The 18,968-nt window shown below is 47.2% G+C and overlaps 1 protein-coding gene and 1 non-coding gene across 2 annotated transcripts in view; one reads left to right on the forward strand and one right to left on the reverse strand.

Annotated features, from left to right (window-relative positions):
- Window positions 1–1,521: 1,521 nt before the first annotated feature.
- LOC144129824 (glutamate receptor 1-like) overlaps window positions 1,522–18,968 on the reverse strand; it is a 29,285-nt gene continuing 11,838 nt past the window's right edge. The window contains exons 3-6 of the mRNA XM_077663892.1: window positions 16,511–16,655; window positions 10,714–10,934; window positions 5,126–5,415; window positions 1,522–2,147 (exon numbers count right to left, since the gene is read on the reverse strand). Coding sequence (XP_077520018.1) covers window positions 1,754–2,147; window positions 5,126–5,415; window positions 10,714–10,934; window positions 16,511–16,655 — 1,050 coding nt within the window. The 3' untranslated portion in view covers window positions 1,522–1,753. The remainder of the gene's footprint in view (window positions 2,148–5,125; window positions 5,416–10,713; window positions 10,935–16,510; window positions 16,656–18,968) is intronic.
- Window positions 18,464–18,545, forward strand: TRNAL-AAG (transfer RNA leucine (anticodon AAG)). Its single transcript has one exon. It is a non-coding gene; the product is annotated as a tRNA-Leu (tRNA).

Consider the following 18,968-nt stretch of genomic DNA (forward strand, 5'->3'; position numbering starts at 1 on the left):
CACAGGCGGCATCCCATGATTGCGGTGCAAGTATCCGTTCACTATATAGCCAGGTTTTGATGTGCTAACTCAACGCGTGCATGTAACGAATAAATAAAATGAAGAAAAGACACATTGGAGTAGCAGGGAATACAAATCCGCTGCTCGTGCTTTAATGAATCCTTAACAAAGAAACACCACAAAAGGTTGGCGACATGTATGCACATGCAATAAGCCCTCAGTGAACACGCCTGATATTTGCCTTGTTGAATGCAGGTACATATATCGTAATGACCTGCGAAAAAGAAGCGCTACACAGCACCCAGTAGCGTATGAGCTATGTATTTTCAACTGGGCGGTTCTGGCCGCGTGTTAGTCTGACCACATGAAAAAACATGGAGAGTGTCTAATATCCTCTCGCTGGTAGTGTAGCTGATGTAACGCTGTTGGCGATCACCGCGCTGGAGGATTACAAAGAGCGCCACTCACTATGACACACGTTAAACAGCACATGCCGTGTATGAAATAAGCAAAACAGATATAGCAGAGAGAAAATATATGCGTTGAATTTATTCTCTAAACTGTATATCTTCGAAATTTGCATTAAGGGAGTAAATACTCCTATCTCTTCCATATCAAGGGGAATACCCCTAAACACATCAGGCTACCACCATTAACACTTCAAGTTATTGGTGAAGTCAGCCTCACCCAGCCACTTACCATGGCCGTTCTGGATAGCTTGGTTAGTAGAGTTATTGTCCAGGACAAGCGGCTGCCACGTTTTTCTTTATCTTCAGTGTTTTTTAATTTCTTTATTTATATGTTTATTGTTATTTGGTGCACTACAAGACCCGGACGAATACTTCTTCAGTTTAAATCTTTCTGTGAAATCTGTACACCCGTCCTTCGTACCCATAAGGGTGTGCTTGGATAGATGCTAGTGAGTAATTACGCTATTTTTGAAAATATACTCCACAGTGGAGCTACCACCTCAATAAGTCGGCTGTCTTGACGTTTTGCACCTGCCTGAATGAAAGACGCTGAACAACACTGGGAGTAACTGCTAAAAAAATATCAGCTCATGGGCGTGGGCTGTCGTCCCTGCATTTGATATCAGTTTAAATGAGGTACATAAAGGGTTTTATTTTAATATTTTAGTATTTTATAATGCCAAAATGTTACATATGTTCTATCGCAAAGGGCTGGAAAGTGAGCGTCACACATCAAGAAAATGCAAGTATGTACTTTTCTGCGTTCCCTAATTGAGCAGGCAATATCGCTAAGTAAATCAATTTAATGCGATGCTATACGCGAGAAAAATAAAAAAAAATTTGAGAGGACAGTCACTTAAGGGTATGGGGCAGTAAAATTAATGGGTTAACGCTCATATATGTGAAATAGGTCGTTCTCTACATTCATAGATCGCTGCAAGTCCTCATAACACATCTGTTGCAGTGGTGCAGCTCTTAAGCGATTCGCCACTGCCCTGCGTTGGCAGCTGCTGCCATTGGTGGTGCTTGTGAGACCCAGGTTGCTCTTCCCGAGCAGCCTGTGACAACCAATCATTAGTTTGACTGTCACCTGCCACAGTGGGCAGCTTGCTCACTGTCCGGTGGCCAGGTTGTGATGGTGCCACAGGGTCACGTGACCTAGATGCCCCGCGGGGATCTCCGGCTGCGAGGCGCCAACGCCGACGCCCACGCCGGACAATTTTTTTTCGACAGGGGGGCACTAACACCGCTGCATTAAAAAAAAAGAAGACAATCGGACGCAATCACAGCCAAACAGCACTATGTCGATGCGGATCCTTCTGCAAATGCTTGGCCGTTTTGGGAGTTCCCACAGCCGTTCCTACTCGCTCGCCCAGCATCATGACCAGGGCTTCCTGTGGAAGTCGTCCTGATTGTTTTGTCAAAATGGCCTGCTTTACTATCGGCAGCCCGCGTAGGTAGCTCCAGGTCAGCGCAGCTAGGCATTCGGTCAGGAGGGCAAGCAGGGCAGCAGCCACGATTATGGTCCACAGGTAGAACACTGCCGCCAGGTCCTGGAGCTGGAGGGACGCGACGGAGAAGGCTGACGGCTCTTGCGCCGCCTGGCACCGGTGCCACCCTCGCAGGGCATCCGCGTACCACTTGCCGTGCAGGCCGGACTCCACAAGGGCGCGAACACTGTGCGTTTGATAGGAAATGAAAGGGAAGAGATGTATAGTTGAAATGCCTAGTGGTCTTGAACAGCATACATTAGTAGCGTAAAAAAGCCGCATTTTGTGACGAGGCCAACTCTTCTTGTAATAAGCGCAGCGGATTATGCAAATAGAAAGCAAAGGAAAACAATGCGGACATTTTTCCACGGTCATTATTAAAGAACAATGAAAAACCAGAAGCGTAAAGACAGAAGAAACGCGGCCACGTGATTTGCATGAGAAGCAAATCAAGAATTTTTTTTTTTGTGCGTTGCCTTGCCAGAAAAAACCAAGTGTCAATTTGCGGATTCATTCGATTTCTTTTACCAATGTTGTTAGTTGTTCCAATAGTGTATTGGATTTGCGAGCTGATTCTTTTTCTTTTATTTTTCGAATGTTGCCCCCTTCTCCGCTGTCTTTGTGAGAGCAGTATGATAAATAAATAAAATAAAAACAAATTAAATTGTTTTATTGCATACTACTGGCGCCACAACCTTTAAAAAGATGCTAGCGAACTGATGATGGAAGAGCACAGACAACGGCGGGCACTGCATCGGCGTGACCCAATGTGCTGTTAGTATAAATGACATTCTACGCTGTTACATTATATTAACATATTTCAGTTTCCATCACTCTGCTGAAATGTTGCAGTTTAGAAGAAATGTCATTGATTACCCCTCGTATTTCACAGATGCACTTTACCAGTACTCATCACTACAAAAAAAATTTATATGCTAACAGTTAAACTCTCCAAGGACAGAGCATCGAGCTATGGAGACGAGGCTTTTAAGAGTAACGTTAAGGGGGGAAACCCAGAGAAGGAACAGCGGAAACTAGAGAGAAAAAAATCTGCAAACGACATCTTACATGTCATTACGAGAACAAAAATGGACAAGAAGGTGCAAAAAATGACAGCGGCAATGTGGTCCGGCATATGGCTTGGCGAGAGGTTGTTGAAAGAAGTGATTACATTGCTTTTTTGAAAGATGGCTTTATAGAGGGGGATTTTAGAGGTGATACTGAGTCGTGATTGTGCGTGATGCTGTCATAAGCAACGCTTTATTGAGAATTTTTTGAGGCATCGCTTTGTATTATCCGCCTTGGTTACTGCGCTGTGTGTCACTCGCCTGTTCTACTCAGCGCGTGTTGCTCGCCACTGCCGGTATTCAGAAAGCGCGTGGACCTTGGATGGCCCGGGCATATCTGACGAAAACTGAGGGAGCTCTACTACCTGTATCCAAACACAAGATTAAGCAGATCTAGCGCATTTTCTGCGCTTTTGCTGGCTATAAAGAAGAGGCGAGCGCGCATCCTTCGTAAGGAATACCAATCGCAAGATCAAACGCGTCCTCATACTCAGCATCCGAACGCGTTAGAAGACCCTGCCATGGAAATCAAAAAGGTTGAAGGGAGCGTATAGAAATGCGGGAAGCTTTCTTTATTTTTTTTGGTCTCTCTTCTGGCGCATGCTCAGTTTCGGGGAGCGTACAGGTTTGAAGGTTTAGAGTCGGACTCAGTGTTTCGCTGAGATGCATATCTACAGCCACCGCTTTTAAATTGTGGTCAGTACAACAAATTTTCCGTGTGGAACAAATAACTGGTGGCGTTTTAGGTAAACAATGAAAATGTCAGGGAAAATATTGGAGAGGATACTTGGCTCCGCCTTAAGAGTATGACGCGGTAGCTTTAGTGGGTTAGCGCCCATATGCGCGGAATTGGTCATCGCATACTTTACATTCATATATCACTTGGAGTCTTCATACCACTCCTGGTGCAAAGATGCAGCGGTTAAGCGATGTTCCTACGATTGCATAGAATCATTAATGAACTACACCTGCCACGGTGATCAGTTTGCTCGCTATCTGGTGGGCAGGTTGCAATATCGCCACAAAGTCATGGACCTATAGGTTGGCCATTTAGATCGCTTCTCCGGAGACTTTTCGTTCACAACACCGACACCGACACCGAAGCCGACGTCGACGCCAGATCTCCTACACAGCAGAAGCCTTAGTGCTATCGCGTTAAAATGTAGCCGGCGATGGCGGAGAATTAAACAGCAAGATATAAACGAAATGTGCGCAGGTTTGTCCAGTTATCGCATCGCATAAAAAAATTATCGTGGTTCGAGCGGGCAGCCCGAAATCAGAAACGTTACTATTGTAGGGTACTGTTACAGAAAGGTTGCTACATCTACTTGGGCAGGTAGTGACAGCTGCTCCAAATCACAAGAGTGAAATATCTACAATACGAATGGGATGGAATGTAGTGCATTTTTAGGTAATTTCTGGTCGCGAACACCAGCTTAGCAGTATCCCTCATGAAGAAATTATACAACAGTTGCATGTCCCCAGTACTCACCTATGGGACGAAGGCTTGAAGGCTGAAGAAATGGCTTGAAATTAGGTTGAAGATAGCGCGGAGAGCTTTATGGAAAGCAAAATGATTGGTGTTGCGAATCCAATGCGAGTTAATGATATTTCAGTAGAAATCAGGGAGAGAAAATGGGCAGGTATGTAATCAGAATGCAAGATACCCGACAGTCCTCTAGGGCAATGGAATGGATTCCAAGAGAAGGCAAGCCTAAAAGGGGGCGGCAGACGATCAGATAAACGTATAAAATTAAGAAGTTTGCGGGGAGGAGTTGAGTGCGGCAGGCAGAGGACAGGCTTAATTGGAAGGACATGGAAGAGGCCTTTGTCCTACAGCGGAGCACAGGGGACTTAACTACGCTGGTGCTTACTGCTAATACAGCGATAACTTTATAGGAAGCTTTCTGTGGGATATACAATTTCCCCGTCGACTTCGTTGCCGCAATATGTCGAATAATGTGCTTTACAAGGTCTCGAAGGTCGTCATGCTACCTGCCTTCCCATCTCACATGAGGAACGACCAAAATTTTCGTAGATTTTGTTTACACTCGAGGTTTGTTCTGGGCCGTCTTTTTGCGAAGCCGGAGCTACTTACCCGGCATGGATTCTCCGGACAACCGCCTTGGGAACGCGGCGGGAATAAGCCACCGAACAGAAACGGGTGAAGAGCAGCTCAGGGGCCACGTACAGGCTGTTTCCGGCCGGTGCCCTTCCGCAGTGTTTAGAGAGCATGTGCATGGTGGAGTCTCTGTCGTTGACGATCACTGCCCGGCCACTGTACAGCTGCTCCAGCGTGGATCGGTTGCTCATCTCGGCGATGGACACAAAGCCGCTGTGCCGGTGAGCGTGTAGCGCCAGTTGGCGCAGCGAAGCGCTGTCGGAGGTCTGCGTAGGAAAGGGTAAAGCAGAGCGAACAGCTGCACCTAACAGCTGCCGGAAAAGAAACTGCCCCCAGCGGTACGGCCAGGCCCGCATCCCGTGATCCTGAACACGGCCGCCGGTCCTTGTGCGCCAGCCCGCTGACGCCCCGGCTGGTACACAGCTCCTGCGCGCCGCCGGAAACGGCGGTATTCAGCGCACCCCGCCGCGCTGCTATCCTGTCGGAGTTTACCCCGCGGTCCTCACCAGCCGCCACGTGGTGGCTTCCTACAGCCAACCCCGGCTGTGCCGCAGTCCTCGCCCACCTCCACCCAGCCTTTCGGCTGGTCCGGGGTCATGGGCTCCCAGCGCGTGCCGTTCATCCTCCCCTCTCCTTTTGTGGCTGCTGCTGCTGCTGCGGGGACCTGCCTTCCTGGACACCAAGGACCACCAGCGCGCGACGCAAGCGGACATCCCCCCCCCCGACATCCCCTCTCCCCATCCCCGCTCCAAGCTGTGCCCCCGCCATATGGGTGGCAGAAAACGAGCACATTCCTCACACGTAGCCACAAGAAGAAGAAAGAAAGAAACTGGAGGGGACACTGAAGCTCCGCCTTAAAGATATGACGCGATAGCGTTAATGCGCTAATTCCCATGAAGTGGTTATTCTCTGCATTCATAGATCCCTGGGTGTCATCATACCTCTTTTGGCGATGCGCCACTGCCCTGCGATGGCAGGTGCTGCCATCGGTGGGGCTTGTGAGTCCCAGGTTGCTCTTCCCGAGTGGCCTCTCGCGACCAATCATTAATTTAGCTGCCAGCTGTCAGGGTGAGCAGTTTGCTCGCAGCCCGCTGGGCAGGTTATGAGGACGCCGTCTGGGTGGCCCACCTGACTCCTGTGTGGCTTCTCCGGAGTTTCTTTGTGGATTTTTCGCTCACGGCCAACGATGGCGACATCGCCACCCACGCCCACGATGACGCCGGCTTTTCCGCGACGTGGACCCTAAAAAAAAGTTACTGCCTAAGCTGCTTACTATGGAACGTTGTGGCCGTTTCAGCGACACCTGTGCATTTATGACAAAATTCTTGTGTTTTCTAGCCATGCGTTCGTCTATTTTTACAATGCAGTCTTACTTTTGTGTCCTATTTCATTTTCTCATTCCTTCTTCTGAGGGGCCGCCGCGGTGGCTCAGTGGTTATGGTGCTCGGCGGGTGACGCGAAAGACGCGGATTCGATCCCGGCTGCGGCGGTCGAATTTCGATGGAGGTGAAATCCTTGAGGTCGCCTGTACTGTGCGGTGTCAGTGCACGTTAAAGAACCCCAGGTGGTCGAAATTTCCGGAGCCCTTCACTACGGCGTCCCTCATAGCCTGAGTCGCTCTGGGACGTTAAACACCAATAAACCAAACCTTTCGGGCTAAGTTTTTAACACTGGTTTCACCCAGTACTAGGCGACAGTCTGTTAGCAAATTTCGACGTCTTAAACTAATAAGAAAGAGCACTATTAAGAACAATAACTAGCCCTAGTAACCAGTGTATGCAGTTTCCGCTTAAAAAAACAAATTAAATCATAATCTCCAATAATGTTTCACTGCGCGATAAGCGAACACGTAAGGCGAGTGAGCGGGTGAGAGCTGGGCAGGCTTTCAGCCCCGTATCCACGTTCTTGGGCGTCACAAGAGGGAGGGAGAAAAAATTTAATTACGAGGAATATACATCGTGGACAATTCATTTTTACGCGATAGGGTGAGCGAAAATCCACTAAAAAACCCTAGAGAAGCAACCTTTAGGGGACAGGTAGGCCACGTACGTGACGTAACTTTGCGTAATCACAACCTGCTTACCGGTTTTTGAGCAAACTGCGTACCGTGGCTGTTGGAAGTTAATTTAATCTTTGGTCCCGAGAGGTCCCTCGGTAAGAGCAACCTGGGTTGCACAAGCCTCACACGTGAAAGCCCCTCCCATCGCAGGGCAGTGGCGCATCGCTTAACCGCTGCACCACTGCACCAGCAATAGTATGAGCACACCCAGGGATGTAGGAATGTTAAGGAGAGATTGACCAATTCAGCATATATGGTCATTAGCCCAATAAAGATATCGCTTCATACCATTCAGTCGGAGTGTAAGTGCCGCTTACAGTTTTTTGAACTATTATTCACGCTGGAGACAGCAAAAGGGTTTAAGCTGCGTCATTGGAAGCTTTCATAAACGGTAGTTGCACTCGCTTAACGTCTTTTCATGGAGATTTAAAGTAAATGGTGCATCAGGTGCACTGGGACGCCCTGAACCGCGCATAAACTCGGAGGCTGCGTGAGGGAACTCAAGGCCAATGATCGCTGAAAGAACCTCCCGCGTTTTGGCCATTATTTATTGGGTGCGCAATTCCACCGCTTGGTATAATCAACATATTTCGCCAAGATTCGAACCAATTCTGCACGTGTAGCGGCTGCCGAACATTGTGACATCGTGAGGCTACCTTCGGGATTATCTAGTTTGCTGGCAGAACTTCTTATGTGGCGATCGAAGCTAAAACCGACAGCTTATCAGACATTGAGAAGAATGCTTCCCTTACCGCGCTGCCTTATCTGAAAACCAGCGCGACACGCGTAGTCTCCACCGGCGCATTTTTTTTTTCAAACAGCGCGCTACTGATACCGGAAGCACTCTGGAGTTAGTATCATCATCATTGAATGAGTCTTGGGACATTGACCAAATCTCAAAAAACAGCTAGTTGACGTGTCGGAACCCCTACGGGTCCCTTGTTTCTCGTTCGCAACAAGGAGCCTGTAGGGGTTCCTGACTAAATGTAACCGTTCCGGAACTGTCAACAGTTTTTGGACAGTTTGTCAGTGACCCAAGACTCGTCAAACCATGCTATTACCTCATCAGACAGCGTTCCGTGAAACCCTAGATTAGTACGTATCATCATGAGCATCTTGGTTTGTTTATAAACGTCCAAAGCGTGTATAACTGGTGTTGTTGTTTTCGGACCAAAATTTTTAAGGTCAATTTTTTTAGATTTACTTTAGTCCTGGTGCTGTATTGGGGGCTACTGTGGGCACCAGGTAAGAGGAAGGATGCTTTAATTATTTCGCTAATTAACCAAATATATTAATTCAATTTCTTAATTTTTATTGTAGGGGATGTGTTTTATTTGCAAAATTGGCGATAGTCCTGTAGACAGTCTTGGGAAGAAAAATTATCATTAACAAATTTTTAGTGCGTATTACGCGGCGAGAAAAAGTACAGCTCCAGCGGTATTCAGATATTATTTTTTTCTTCAAGACACTTATTCCGTGGGAGGCAAAATAAATATGAAATGTCTCGATAACTGATCTGTTGGTCACCCGATGTTAAATGATTAGATATAGTTCAAAGTGACCCATTAAAAGCTCACGACTGCCTTCTTTAGGGGGCATGTAACGTTCAGTGCTTGATACATTTCGCAACAAAAATAATTTTGTTAATTGCTCGCTACAGTAAACTTCCCTATTTGAGAAACATATTCAGCTCCAGTTCTTAAGAAGCGAACGTGCCCGTCACAGTTGATTGGCAGCAGTCTCCTGGCATTGAATATATTCTAGAACAAATTTCAAATTAGAACTCGTGATTCTAAACAAAAAAAAATAATTGATTGTTTACCTGTCAGCTGTTAAACAACCTGTTCAGATTTGACGCAAACACTTTATTGAAGTGTTGTTTTAGTGGCAAAATTATAATTTGTGAGCTCACATGCCAACCAGGAAGCGGCAAGGACACAACATTTTTACAAAAATATATGCTCGAAATGTTGCCCCATCTGCACAACACACTTCATGTATTGCTCGCACACAGATGCAAGTATTCGTCTTCGCATTGCAGGCTTAACTGCATAGCATGCTGTGATGATCGTTGCCTTAAGGTATTCTACACTGATAGGCTCATCAATGAAACCCCTGTTTTTCATCTACCCCCCCCCCCCCCCCCCCCCCAGGAAGAAGTGTAAGGGGGTCAAGTTTTGGACGAGGCCGTTACATCCTATCCATTGCGATAGAATCCTTGTATCGAGACGCCTCATACCCCGTGGTGAAGAATGCGCTGATGCTCCATTGTGCTAGTACCGCGTTTCCCTGAGCACTTTGAGAGGCAGGTCGCCAATGGAATCTTAAATTCTCCTTCCAGATTTTGTTCGAAGTGCTTTCTCCCAGTCAGTGACACTTCACAAAATAGGGGCCGGCGATTCGGTAGTTGAAAATGCCGCACCGAACCGTCCACTGCCCACCTTTGTTGAAGTTCCTGCGCTCGAAGCCAGTGCGAGTTCACATCAGCCCAGTAATGGGCATTGTGCAGGTTCACAGACGAATTGGGACAAAACTGTGCATCAGCCATTCAGATCACCTGTAAAAAGCCCTTTCTAACTGAATCAGGGCCCAGTTGCAGAAATCCTGCCTTCGTTCAAAGTCTGTCGCACTCAGCTGCTGGCGCAGATTAGGCAAGGACTCTCCACACTGACGTCATGCTTGCAACATCTTCTCAACCTTTTGATAACCTAGTCGATAACTATGTTGTAAGAAGCGTCGCGTAGGGCCTCATCAACACCATGGCATTGCACTGTGCTGACCACACCATCATCACTGTTTACAGAGCGAAGCCCCTAATCACTGTTTTTTAATCAGGCAGCGTTTTCATTATGATGATACGACACCCCGTTCGTCGTACCCCCGTGGCAACGAAACGAATTCACACTGGTGTTTGATCTTGACTCACTTCATAGGATTTGGCCATGAATACACGTACTTGCCTTCGCAGACTGTATGAGGAATGGGCTTTAAATATCACCATACAACGCCCAGCACCACAGTATCCTGCATCGTGTGACTCCGTGCCACGTAATTTGTGGTGTCGTAGGTTGGGCGGGAACAGCATAAGCGGAAATGACGCAGTGCCTTTGTACTGACAGACCGGTGCTAGTAGTCAGCTTAGGAAAGCTGACAAGACAGCAATCACCACAGCTTGCTCGTTAGTGTGACAATCCTTCCTCTGACTCTACTCACCTGATTCTTTGTGACTTCGATCTCTGTGTTGTGTCTCAAGAGCATGTGGCGGCGCCATACGCGCTTGTCGAAGTCGCGTGCTCGAAATTTGTAATGCAGTGCGTGCTTTCTCGCTGGTGGACCCGCAAAGACGCACTCAAGGCTCATTGTAGCCGTATTATCCGCAGATTATCCGTCGCGTGGCCAAGCCGTCCACAGAAGCCTTCGTCGAGCAAAACCCACGTCAGAGATCTGGACAGCTGCGCACAGCTAAATGATACACTGAGGAACTTCTGTCGCGAAATCGGCGTACCCGGACGTAGTTCTCGTAGACGGTCCCACGCCAGATGACGGGGCGCACCTGCGGCCTGGCGTGCACAACATCGGCCACCGAACGGAAGCGGGCCGGCTCCGGCCGGATGGCCAGGGAAGCCTTGAGCTGGCCCGCCAGAGCGTTGGCCAGCACCACGGTGGCCAGCCACCAGGAGGACAGCAGGAGGCGGCCCGCACTCGAGCGTGTCGAGGCCTGGTGACCTGAGCACGTGCGAATGAGAGGCAAAACCAAAGGAAAACTTGGGGCGCTCTTTGCTCACAGAGAGGGATTATGCAATACGAAGAATGAACACATATGCTATTCTCAATCCACTACGGAAAGTGTGGCGAAAAATTGTGACGGAAGTCACTGGATGGTGCAGGCTTAATAGTCGGATCACTATGATATATATATATATATAGGCATACTTGTAGCTAAGCAAAGGGATTTCAGCATGGAGATAGCGATTTTATACCATTGCGGCAATGTTTACTCGACGAACTGTGAAACTCTCCTTGCATTTCACCTTTCTTGTTTACTTATTAATTAATTAATTTATTTATTCGGTTATCCCTTTGCAGGCGGATACAGAACGGGTGTTTAAAAAAAAGGCCGCCACCGTCTGGAAGACGTTGAAGTAACAAGCACTAGCTGTTTGGTTTACTAGATGAAGAAAGCGAAGAAGAACGCGTCGCTCGTCTCGAGAAACGGAATATAATACCCTCTGAAACGAGGTGGATTGCCACCATGCTCGGATGGATGGATGGATGGATGGATGGATGGATGGATGGATGGATGGATGGATGGATGGATGGATGGATGGATGGATGGATGGATGGATGGATGGATGGATGGATGGATGGATGGATGGATGGATGGATGGATGGATGGATGGATGGATGGATACGGCTGAACCCTTTACATCGGGCGGTGGCTCAAGCCACCTAGCCATGTCTTGTGAAATTTTACTCCTGTCTTGCTTTTAGCCACCAATCAGATAACCTTCGCTTGGCTACGCGTGCACACGCGCCACCTAGCGGGACGATCGCCACCTAGCGCCAGCTATCAGAGAAATTACGATGCACGTCTACCCATTGTCGAGTTGCACCCTCAAGATACGTCCGAAAACAAAATTTGCTTCGTTTGGGGGGTCAAGGTGGGCCTAGAATTTGGCTTGTGGTGCGATATAGTAACGCTTCAATTAGTAATTGCATGTATATAATGTTTACCTATCATGCAATTGTGGTTTTATTTTCATACCACAACCCATAGGGTTTTACTTGCCTACCAAATTCGGTAGGCAACTGTCCCCGGATAGGTGCCCGTTGTTGTCGGAGTATATATATTGGAAAGAATGTATGCAAGGCGAATGTCCGGACCCCGTAGAGTATCTGTTACGGGTCCAATTGGACTTGATTTTGCAAATGTGGCGGAAAGTTTGAAGGTTGCTTTACTTCCGCCACCGGTTGGCCCGGTGTTGCACTGCCTCGGGGATCGGCCTTGTCTTTAGCGCGTATTTACTATCCTGTCTTTCTATCCTATCTTTCTACTCTCCTACTATCCGCACGTGGTGGCGATTGTGGCTCGGCTTGAGCCAGTGATCAGGCCTGTGCATTTTCCTTTTCTTTCTTCCTGGCAACAGCAGACAGACAGAAAATGTATGCATTTACAGCGGTGCTGTAACGGGGACAGTTTTCCTGCCCTTTATAGGATGATTTTTGGTGAGGGGGGAAGGAATGAAATGGCACAACCAATTTTAGTGACCGCCATCCTGAATTCGAGAAACCGAAACTATGCCGCCATTTCGTCCTCTGACATCATACTCACATAGTTCCACCTCTATCCACGATATTGGACCCTGACGTCATCATTGGCACGCGGCAGCACGGCCGGGCTCGAGTAGCGGCGGCGGCGCGCGCATTGTGTACGGCCTGCGCACTAGGGGTGCTTCCGGTGAGCCTCCGCTGCGCAACCGTTGCGCTGCGACCCTACCGCTCCTCAGCCGGCGTACAGGCCGCTCGCACGAGAAATGCTGCGGCGCGTTGGCGCTTTCGCTCCCTGATCGCGTTTTTGAAGTGCTGTAAACTGTTTTGAATCTATTCAGGGTAGTATATACTCAATCCGCAAGCCTGCACATGCCTTGCTCATTGATGTGTTCGAGTTGCATAGTATTTATGACCAAAGGTGATGGGAATTTTTACCGTATAGTGATATTCTGCCGCATATCTAAACTATACTGCTTTTTATGGTCGCAACAGATCGTGGTCACTATTCACAAAGGACGTGCACTACCCGTTCGACTGCTAATTGAAGCTAGCTGGCAGAGCGAGATGCAACCATGAAGACGATCAAACAAGAAGAAAATCAGCACTGTTATACTGGTATATTGGCTATGAGTCTTCGAGTTGAAACAAATACGCCATCCCAAGTGTTGTAACTTCGCCTGCATTTGAGCAGCCTTAGTTTAAAACTAACCGTTTATTTTACTCCTAATTAAACTTAACTCCTAGGAAATCACTCCTACTTAATTCCAACTTAAATTACTAATTAAACTACTGCCATCTGGTTTTTAAACAACGTCAAAAGCAAACCTGAATAAATTATTTGTTTTACAGAAAACGCAATAACGCAAGCAGCTGCACTCAGTTCCACAGCCCACACCCGCCCTTTTTTGAATATAGAGTTATCTTAGTTAACATTATGCACGGATATTCATGTCCAGCATTCTCTAACAAAAATTTTCAATATCGGAAAACGGCAAGGTACTAATTTATAGGAATTTGGAAGGAAGGAAATATTTGAAGGTGCTGTTTAAAAAATTTCTAGAAAGTACGGAAATTTACACCGCTTAGGTATAGTCTCATCGGGATTTAGAAAAAAAAACTAACCAATCTGTATCGCGTTTAGGTAATCGCGGATTTAATCAAATAGGCTTAAAATGGACTGAAAACTGAATATACGTGGAGGAGAACGAAAATTCAAGTTTGATAAAATCCTTGATGGTTTATAGCATACACCTACATGCATCTTACGTGCCAGTCTCACCTACGCCACATATGCAACTTGAATTCATTGCTTTCAACCGCATTCATTGTTAATAGCTTCCGACGCCGCATACATTTTGAGAAAGGTCGTACATGTGATCCAGCTGGAGAGGAACCTAAAATTTCTCCATGATGAATGTCCATCCACCAATTATCGCGTGCTTACATCCACTCCGCCATGAACCACCATTTGCAGTACGCTTTCATTGAGAATGCGCGACAAGTGATAACCGTGCGAAAAAAATTGACCACAGCACGAATTGTGGGTTTAACCAATTTATCCCTGCAATATCTACACTGTAATTGTTTTCTTTTCTGAAACTTGAATGTGACATCACTGACCTGACATCATGAGCCTACGGAACTCGCCCGCTTTAAGAAATCAATTACGGGCCGATCTTCTGCACCAAATACGTTATGTAGCGAAATTAGTGTTTTGCTTAGGCATCCGTCGGTACTGAAATGCGGTACTGTTTGAAGGTATTGACGCTACATACTGTTTTGGAAAGGTGATATACATATATGGCTCACTAAGAGCCCAAGATTTCTACCGATTTGAGTGAACAACCATCTATATTCATGCGTGCGTACTTCCAGAGCTTGTTTACTTTGGCTGGAACCATCAGCTGTTGTTAGCCACTACTGAGTATGCGCGACAAGTGATTACCATGAGACAAAATTGATCACGGTAGAAATCGTGCATTGATCTCCGCAATACCTGCCCTATAGTTCTTTTGATTCCTGAAACGAGGGGGGGGGGGGGGAGACTTGTCGGTAATTTTTAACAGCCTGAACTATTTGAACAATTATCCTCTGTAGTTTTATCTCAATAACGTACATGTCTGTGTTGTTTCTATGCTTTTTTATTTTCCGAGGCGCCGATGGTCGTTAATCAGTGCTCGGAAGTGCGAAACCGGGCGCGCACCACCGGCCGCCACAGATGCGAGTGGCCCGCGAACGGTAGAGTCACAGCGCCCCTAGCGGCGGCGGAGAGCGCGACTTGCATAGACGAGCATACGAAAGAATGCGCGCTACCCTCGAGACCGGCCGTGGCGGCAGGCGTTTGTTTCTATAATGCTATTGTAGATGACGCTACAAGTCTCAATGCAAGATGCGCTGTTTTTTAGTTGCAGCCACAGATAGCGCTGTGATCAAGGGTCGTAGCAGACCCCACGAAATCTCGAAGCGTGATAAGCAAGAGCGTATGCTCTTAACATTTTCTTGCAGCTTGAACAGAATGTAACAAAAATGAATGAAATGCGCAATGCAGGCAAACTCCAGCATTTCATAAAAACAATTTGGTTCAGTTATTTCCAGCGCACTATCTACAAAAAACTCAATCGAAGGGAATAGAACAACAGCGAGAAAAAGGAGTCACTGTCTTCACGGAGTCACGCACTTCACAGAGAAAATAAACAAAACAAGAAACATATATTTCAGTCTGCTATATCATTAAGTGCTTGTAATGGGCGCAGTCATGGAAAATTGACTGTTCTAATTCGTCCAGGGAATTAATATCCGTTATATCGCGCGGTAAGGAGTTCCAGAGTTCAAGGGTTACTGGAAAAAGGAAAACTTACAAGCATCTTTTGTGGCCCGTAGAGGAAGGAGCAGTCCAGGATGACCACCGCTTACAGGACGCGATGATTGTTTTTGAAGATACCGTCATGTGTCAGAGTTGAATAAGCTTTTGTTCATAATAGGAATCTAGAAGTAAGGGCAGTGGAAAAAGAGGGAGCTCTGGCTCATTGGCTGCGTGCAGCCGGAAATGTCAACTGCTGGTAGGTGCTTTGGCGTATAGAGCTAATGGCGCTGGTATGCTACTGAAGATGAAGCTTCTCCGCTGCTGTATAGCTCCCGCTACGTCTGCTTCGGAGGTCTCGAATCTTCGAAGTCGTTTGCTTCTGTGCGGCATGGAAACGGCCAGGGTAAGTCACGCTACGGTACAATGGCTTTTCAATGCGCGAAGGTCGACTGAATTAAGTGTTTGATTTCTTATGAAGGTGCTACTGTCTTATGTGAACTTTCTCGGAAAGAAAATATGCGGCGATTAGAAAATCGGCTATCACGCTACGCCCTGCTTGAGAATAGCGCACCAACCCACATAACTCAGTAACACAGTGCTCCTGTTTGAAGTCGATGCTTCCGGCTTGGCGGCTGCTCCCGCTTTTTCCACTACCCCTACTTCTAGTTCTGCGTACTTGGAAGGTTACCTGACTCCCTTTACTGCATCTGACGCGAAATTAGGAGGCCTTGGGTTGAGATCCCACTGGTGGCATGTCTTTATTTTCCTTCTGCTTTCTAATCAACTATATGAAAGAGTACACTATCAATTTACCATTTATGAACCCAAATAACGTAATAGAGACAGTACTTCATGCTCCTTGGTTCTGGTGACTTGGCTTCCTTCATATTTACTGTGTACTGTCATCTGAAACATTTTAGAAAATCTACTCTGCTTTCACTAAACCTGAGAATGATATGAGCTAAGTCCACATGATACATTCTCTACATGGGTATTTAAAGCACTGTGCAATCAAAACTGTGCCTTGAAGGCGAGGACAAAGGTATACTCGAAAGTCAAAAGTGGGCACAAACTTTCACAACCTGCACTTCGCATTCCTCCTTCTCACCTCTTCTTCGTAGCGCATTTTCACACGTCTACTCTTAAGGACCAGCAGTTCGTTGAATTGTTCCTCGCATTCAAACACCCATGCTAGTATCGGATCGTTCACACCCTCCTACGTACACACCTTCAGAAGCAAGGCAGCGCAGCAGGTCCCAGATATTGTCGTAGGCTTCCCGCAGGACGCTGTCGCTGTTGCTGGCCCTCCGCAGCTCGACCGCCGCCAGCGACAAGGACGCCAAGAATAGCGAGATCAGCAGGAAGGCCCACACCTGCGACCGCGTGCTGGAGGTCACTAATAGGTCACGGCAAGAGCGCTCTGCGCTTGTCTAATGTTCAAAGCACAAGTAAGACTGTATCCACTTCACTTGGGCCTCTTCTCGAGGATGGCCCATGAAGGAACGACGTAATGGACGGAAGTTATCAGGGAGCAGTTGTGGCGAACTTGCTGGGCTAGTGGTGCGTTCCGCACTCTGCTTCACTCAGTGTAGGTGGGTTCTTCTCAAGAACTGGAAGGTGCTCGAGAATAATTAAATTACTGGTTCTCAAACCACGCTTCGTTCATCCGCTGACATTACGACGAATCTAAGCGCTTTATGCGAAGAGTCTTGCCGACCGCTAAGATGAAAGTAAAAGTTACGATGAAAGCTAAGGAAGTGCGCTCACAAAAGTTCAGTGACCTTGTCATTGGCATTGAGAATTCGTGTCCAATTTTTAAGCGTCTACAGATGCCTGCCTGTGGACAACGTGCGATCGGCACTTAGTACTTTGTCAGACAGCGCTGCGGCGTTAAGCAATACAGGCACTCATCTTCAGCCTTGTCTTCACCATCATCAGCAGCCAGCAGCCAGATTATGACTACTGCGGGCAAAAGTATCTCCCATTGCTCTTAAATTAGTCTGTCCTACGGCAGCCGCCTGCCACTTTATCATAGCGTATGTCCTGAGTTAAATTTCCCCACCCGGCGCCCTGTCGCGCCCACCTTTAGTTGAGATTGATTACGTCGGCTTAAGAGGTCATCGGTTGTAATTTCCCTCAAGTACACGCCCCACCAAAGTCTATTTTGTCTTCTTGATTTCAGCCAAAGTATCAAACTGGAATTTGTTAAGCATTTTTAACATTGTTAAATGTTAAATTTGTTGAACATTGTTATCTTTCTGCCCTTAATGCTACGCTCAGTAACACCGTGTTGGAGACGGAGTGATACGCTTAGCCAGAGAAGCTCGTTGCGGTGTCGCAAGAGGAGCGCTTCTTCTGAAGGTACGTCTGAGAGATCACCTGTATATGTAGCCTGCGTTTTAGCAGATTAAAGCTTAACATTACCTTGAGCGTCCATTAGATGGGCGTACGCGGAGAGCCTCCGGATTGAGCATACAAATCCGCTTTTATTCAAGCACGGGAGACTCGCTGCGTAATGCAGCGTCGCATGCAAACATCTGTGCTTGCGGGTCGTCTAGCTTGTGATCCATCGTCTCTTCCGATTCAGCTGAAGAGGGGACCTGTCATAATCTGTTGGAAGAGTTGCAGGTGGGAGCACTGCCTATCCAGAGTGCGGAACGCACTCAACGTTACAGACGCAGAGCCGCGTCTACTTTCCCGATACACCTCAGCTTAGCAAAACCGAGCTTAGGGAAGTATAGCAATTGCCGGCAGCAACTGCAAGGCTAATCCCACCGGTAGTTTACAACCAATCAACTCAACTCAACTCAAGCTACGCATAACCTTTTTCTTCCGCTTTGTCTGCTTAGGTTTAGGCGTGTTAAACCTTTGACCTTTTTTTTTGCATTTTCCATGCGGAAATAAAATATACGTGGTTCTTGAGTGTAAACAAAGATTTCTTATTCATATTTACCCTACCTGTAAGTCACTACGAGTGCCAGATTTCGCAGGACCTCTACCACGAGCAGAGCCATTTAACGCTCATTCCCTTTCCTCTCTCGTCTCCGGTTATCCACACTGGGGCGAAAAAATCAACACGCGACAGCGCTCGGCGCCGGTAAGAGCAGGAAATAGAACACGTACGGGCTCCGCGCAGATGGGAAAAGATTGTGAAACACGCAGCGAAGGCAGAGAGCTCGTCGGTAGCGTGGCCGAGCGGTCTAAGGCGCTGGTTTAAGGCACCAGTCTCTTCGGGGGCGTGGGTTCGAATCCCACCGCTGCCAGAAATTTTTTTATACTTTTGTGGTAGCGGTTCGACTGGGTCTGCACGCTAATGCACCATGATTTTCGAAATCGTCTCTACTGAGTTGTGCGATATCAGCTATGGTCGGCTTACTGGCTTATTCACGGTAGTCACGGTCATATTATAGAACCTTAATAGAACACCGTACTACAGGAACTAGAAGGAGCAGTTTTGTTCGGCTGCTGCAACTGTACACTGCACACAACATTCTGAATTCCCACTTTTCAGCAAACGTGCCTGCGCGGTGTCTGGAACAAAAAAGGAACACAAACAATAAAATGCTGGAAAACAGCCATAAGGAATAGTTGAAAACAGCCCTGTTTCTTGTATACTGTGCGACCGATGGCTCCAATGATATCCTTAGCTACACCTCTGGCTCCCCTTCTGGCGGCCGCGACTATGT

The sequence above is a fragment of the Amblyomma americanum genome, chromosome 4, assembly GCF_052857255.1.
Source record: "Amblyomma americanum isolate KBUSLIRL-KWMA chromosome 4, ASM5285725v1, whole genome shotgun sequence".
NCBI classification, from domain to species: Eukaryota; Metazoa; Arthropoda; class Arachnida; order Ixodida; family Ixodidae; genus Amblyomma; species Amblyomma americanum.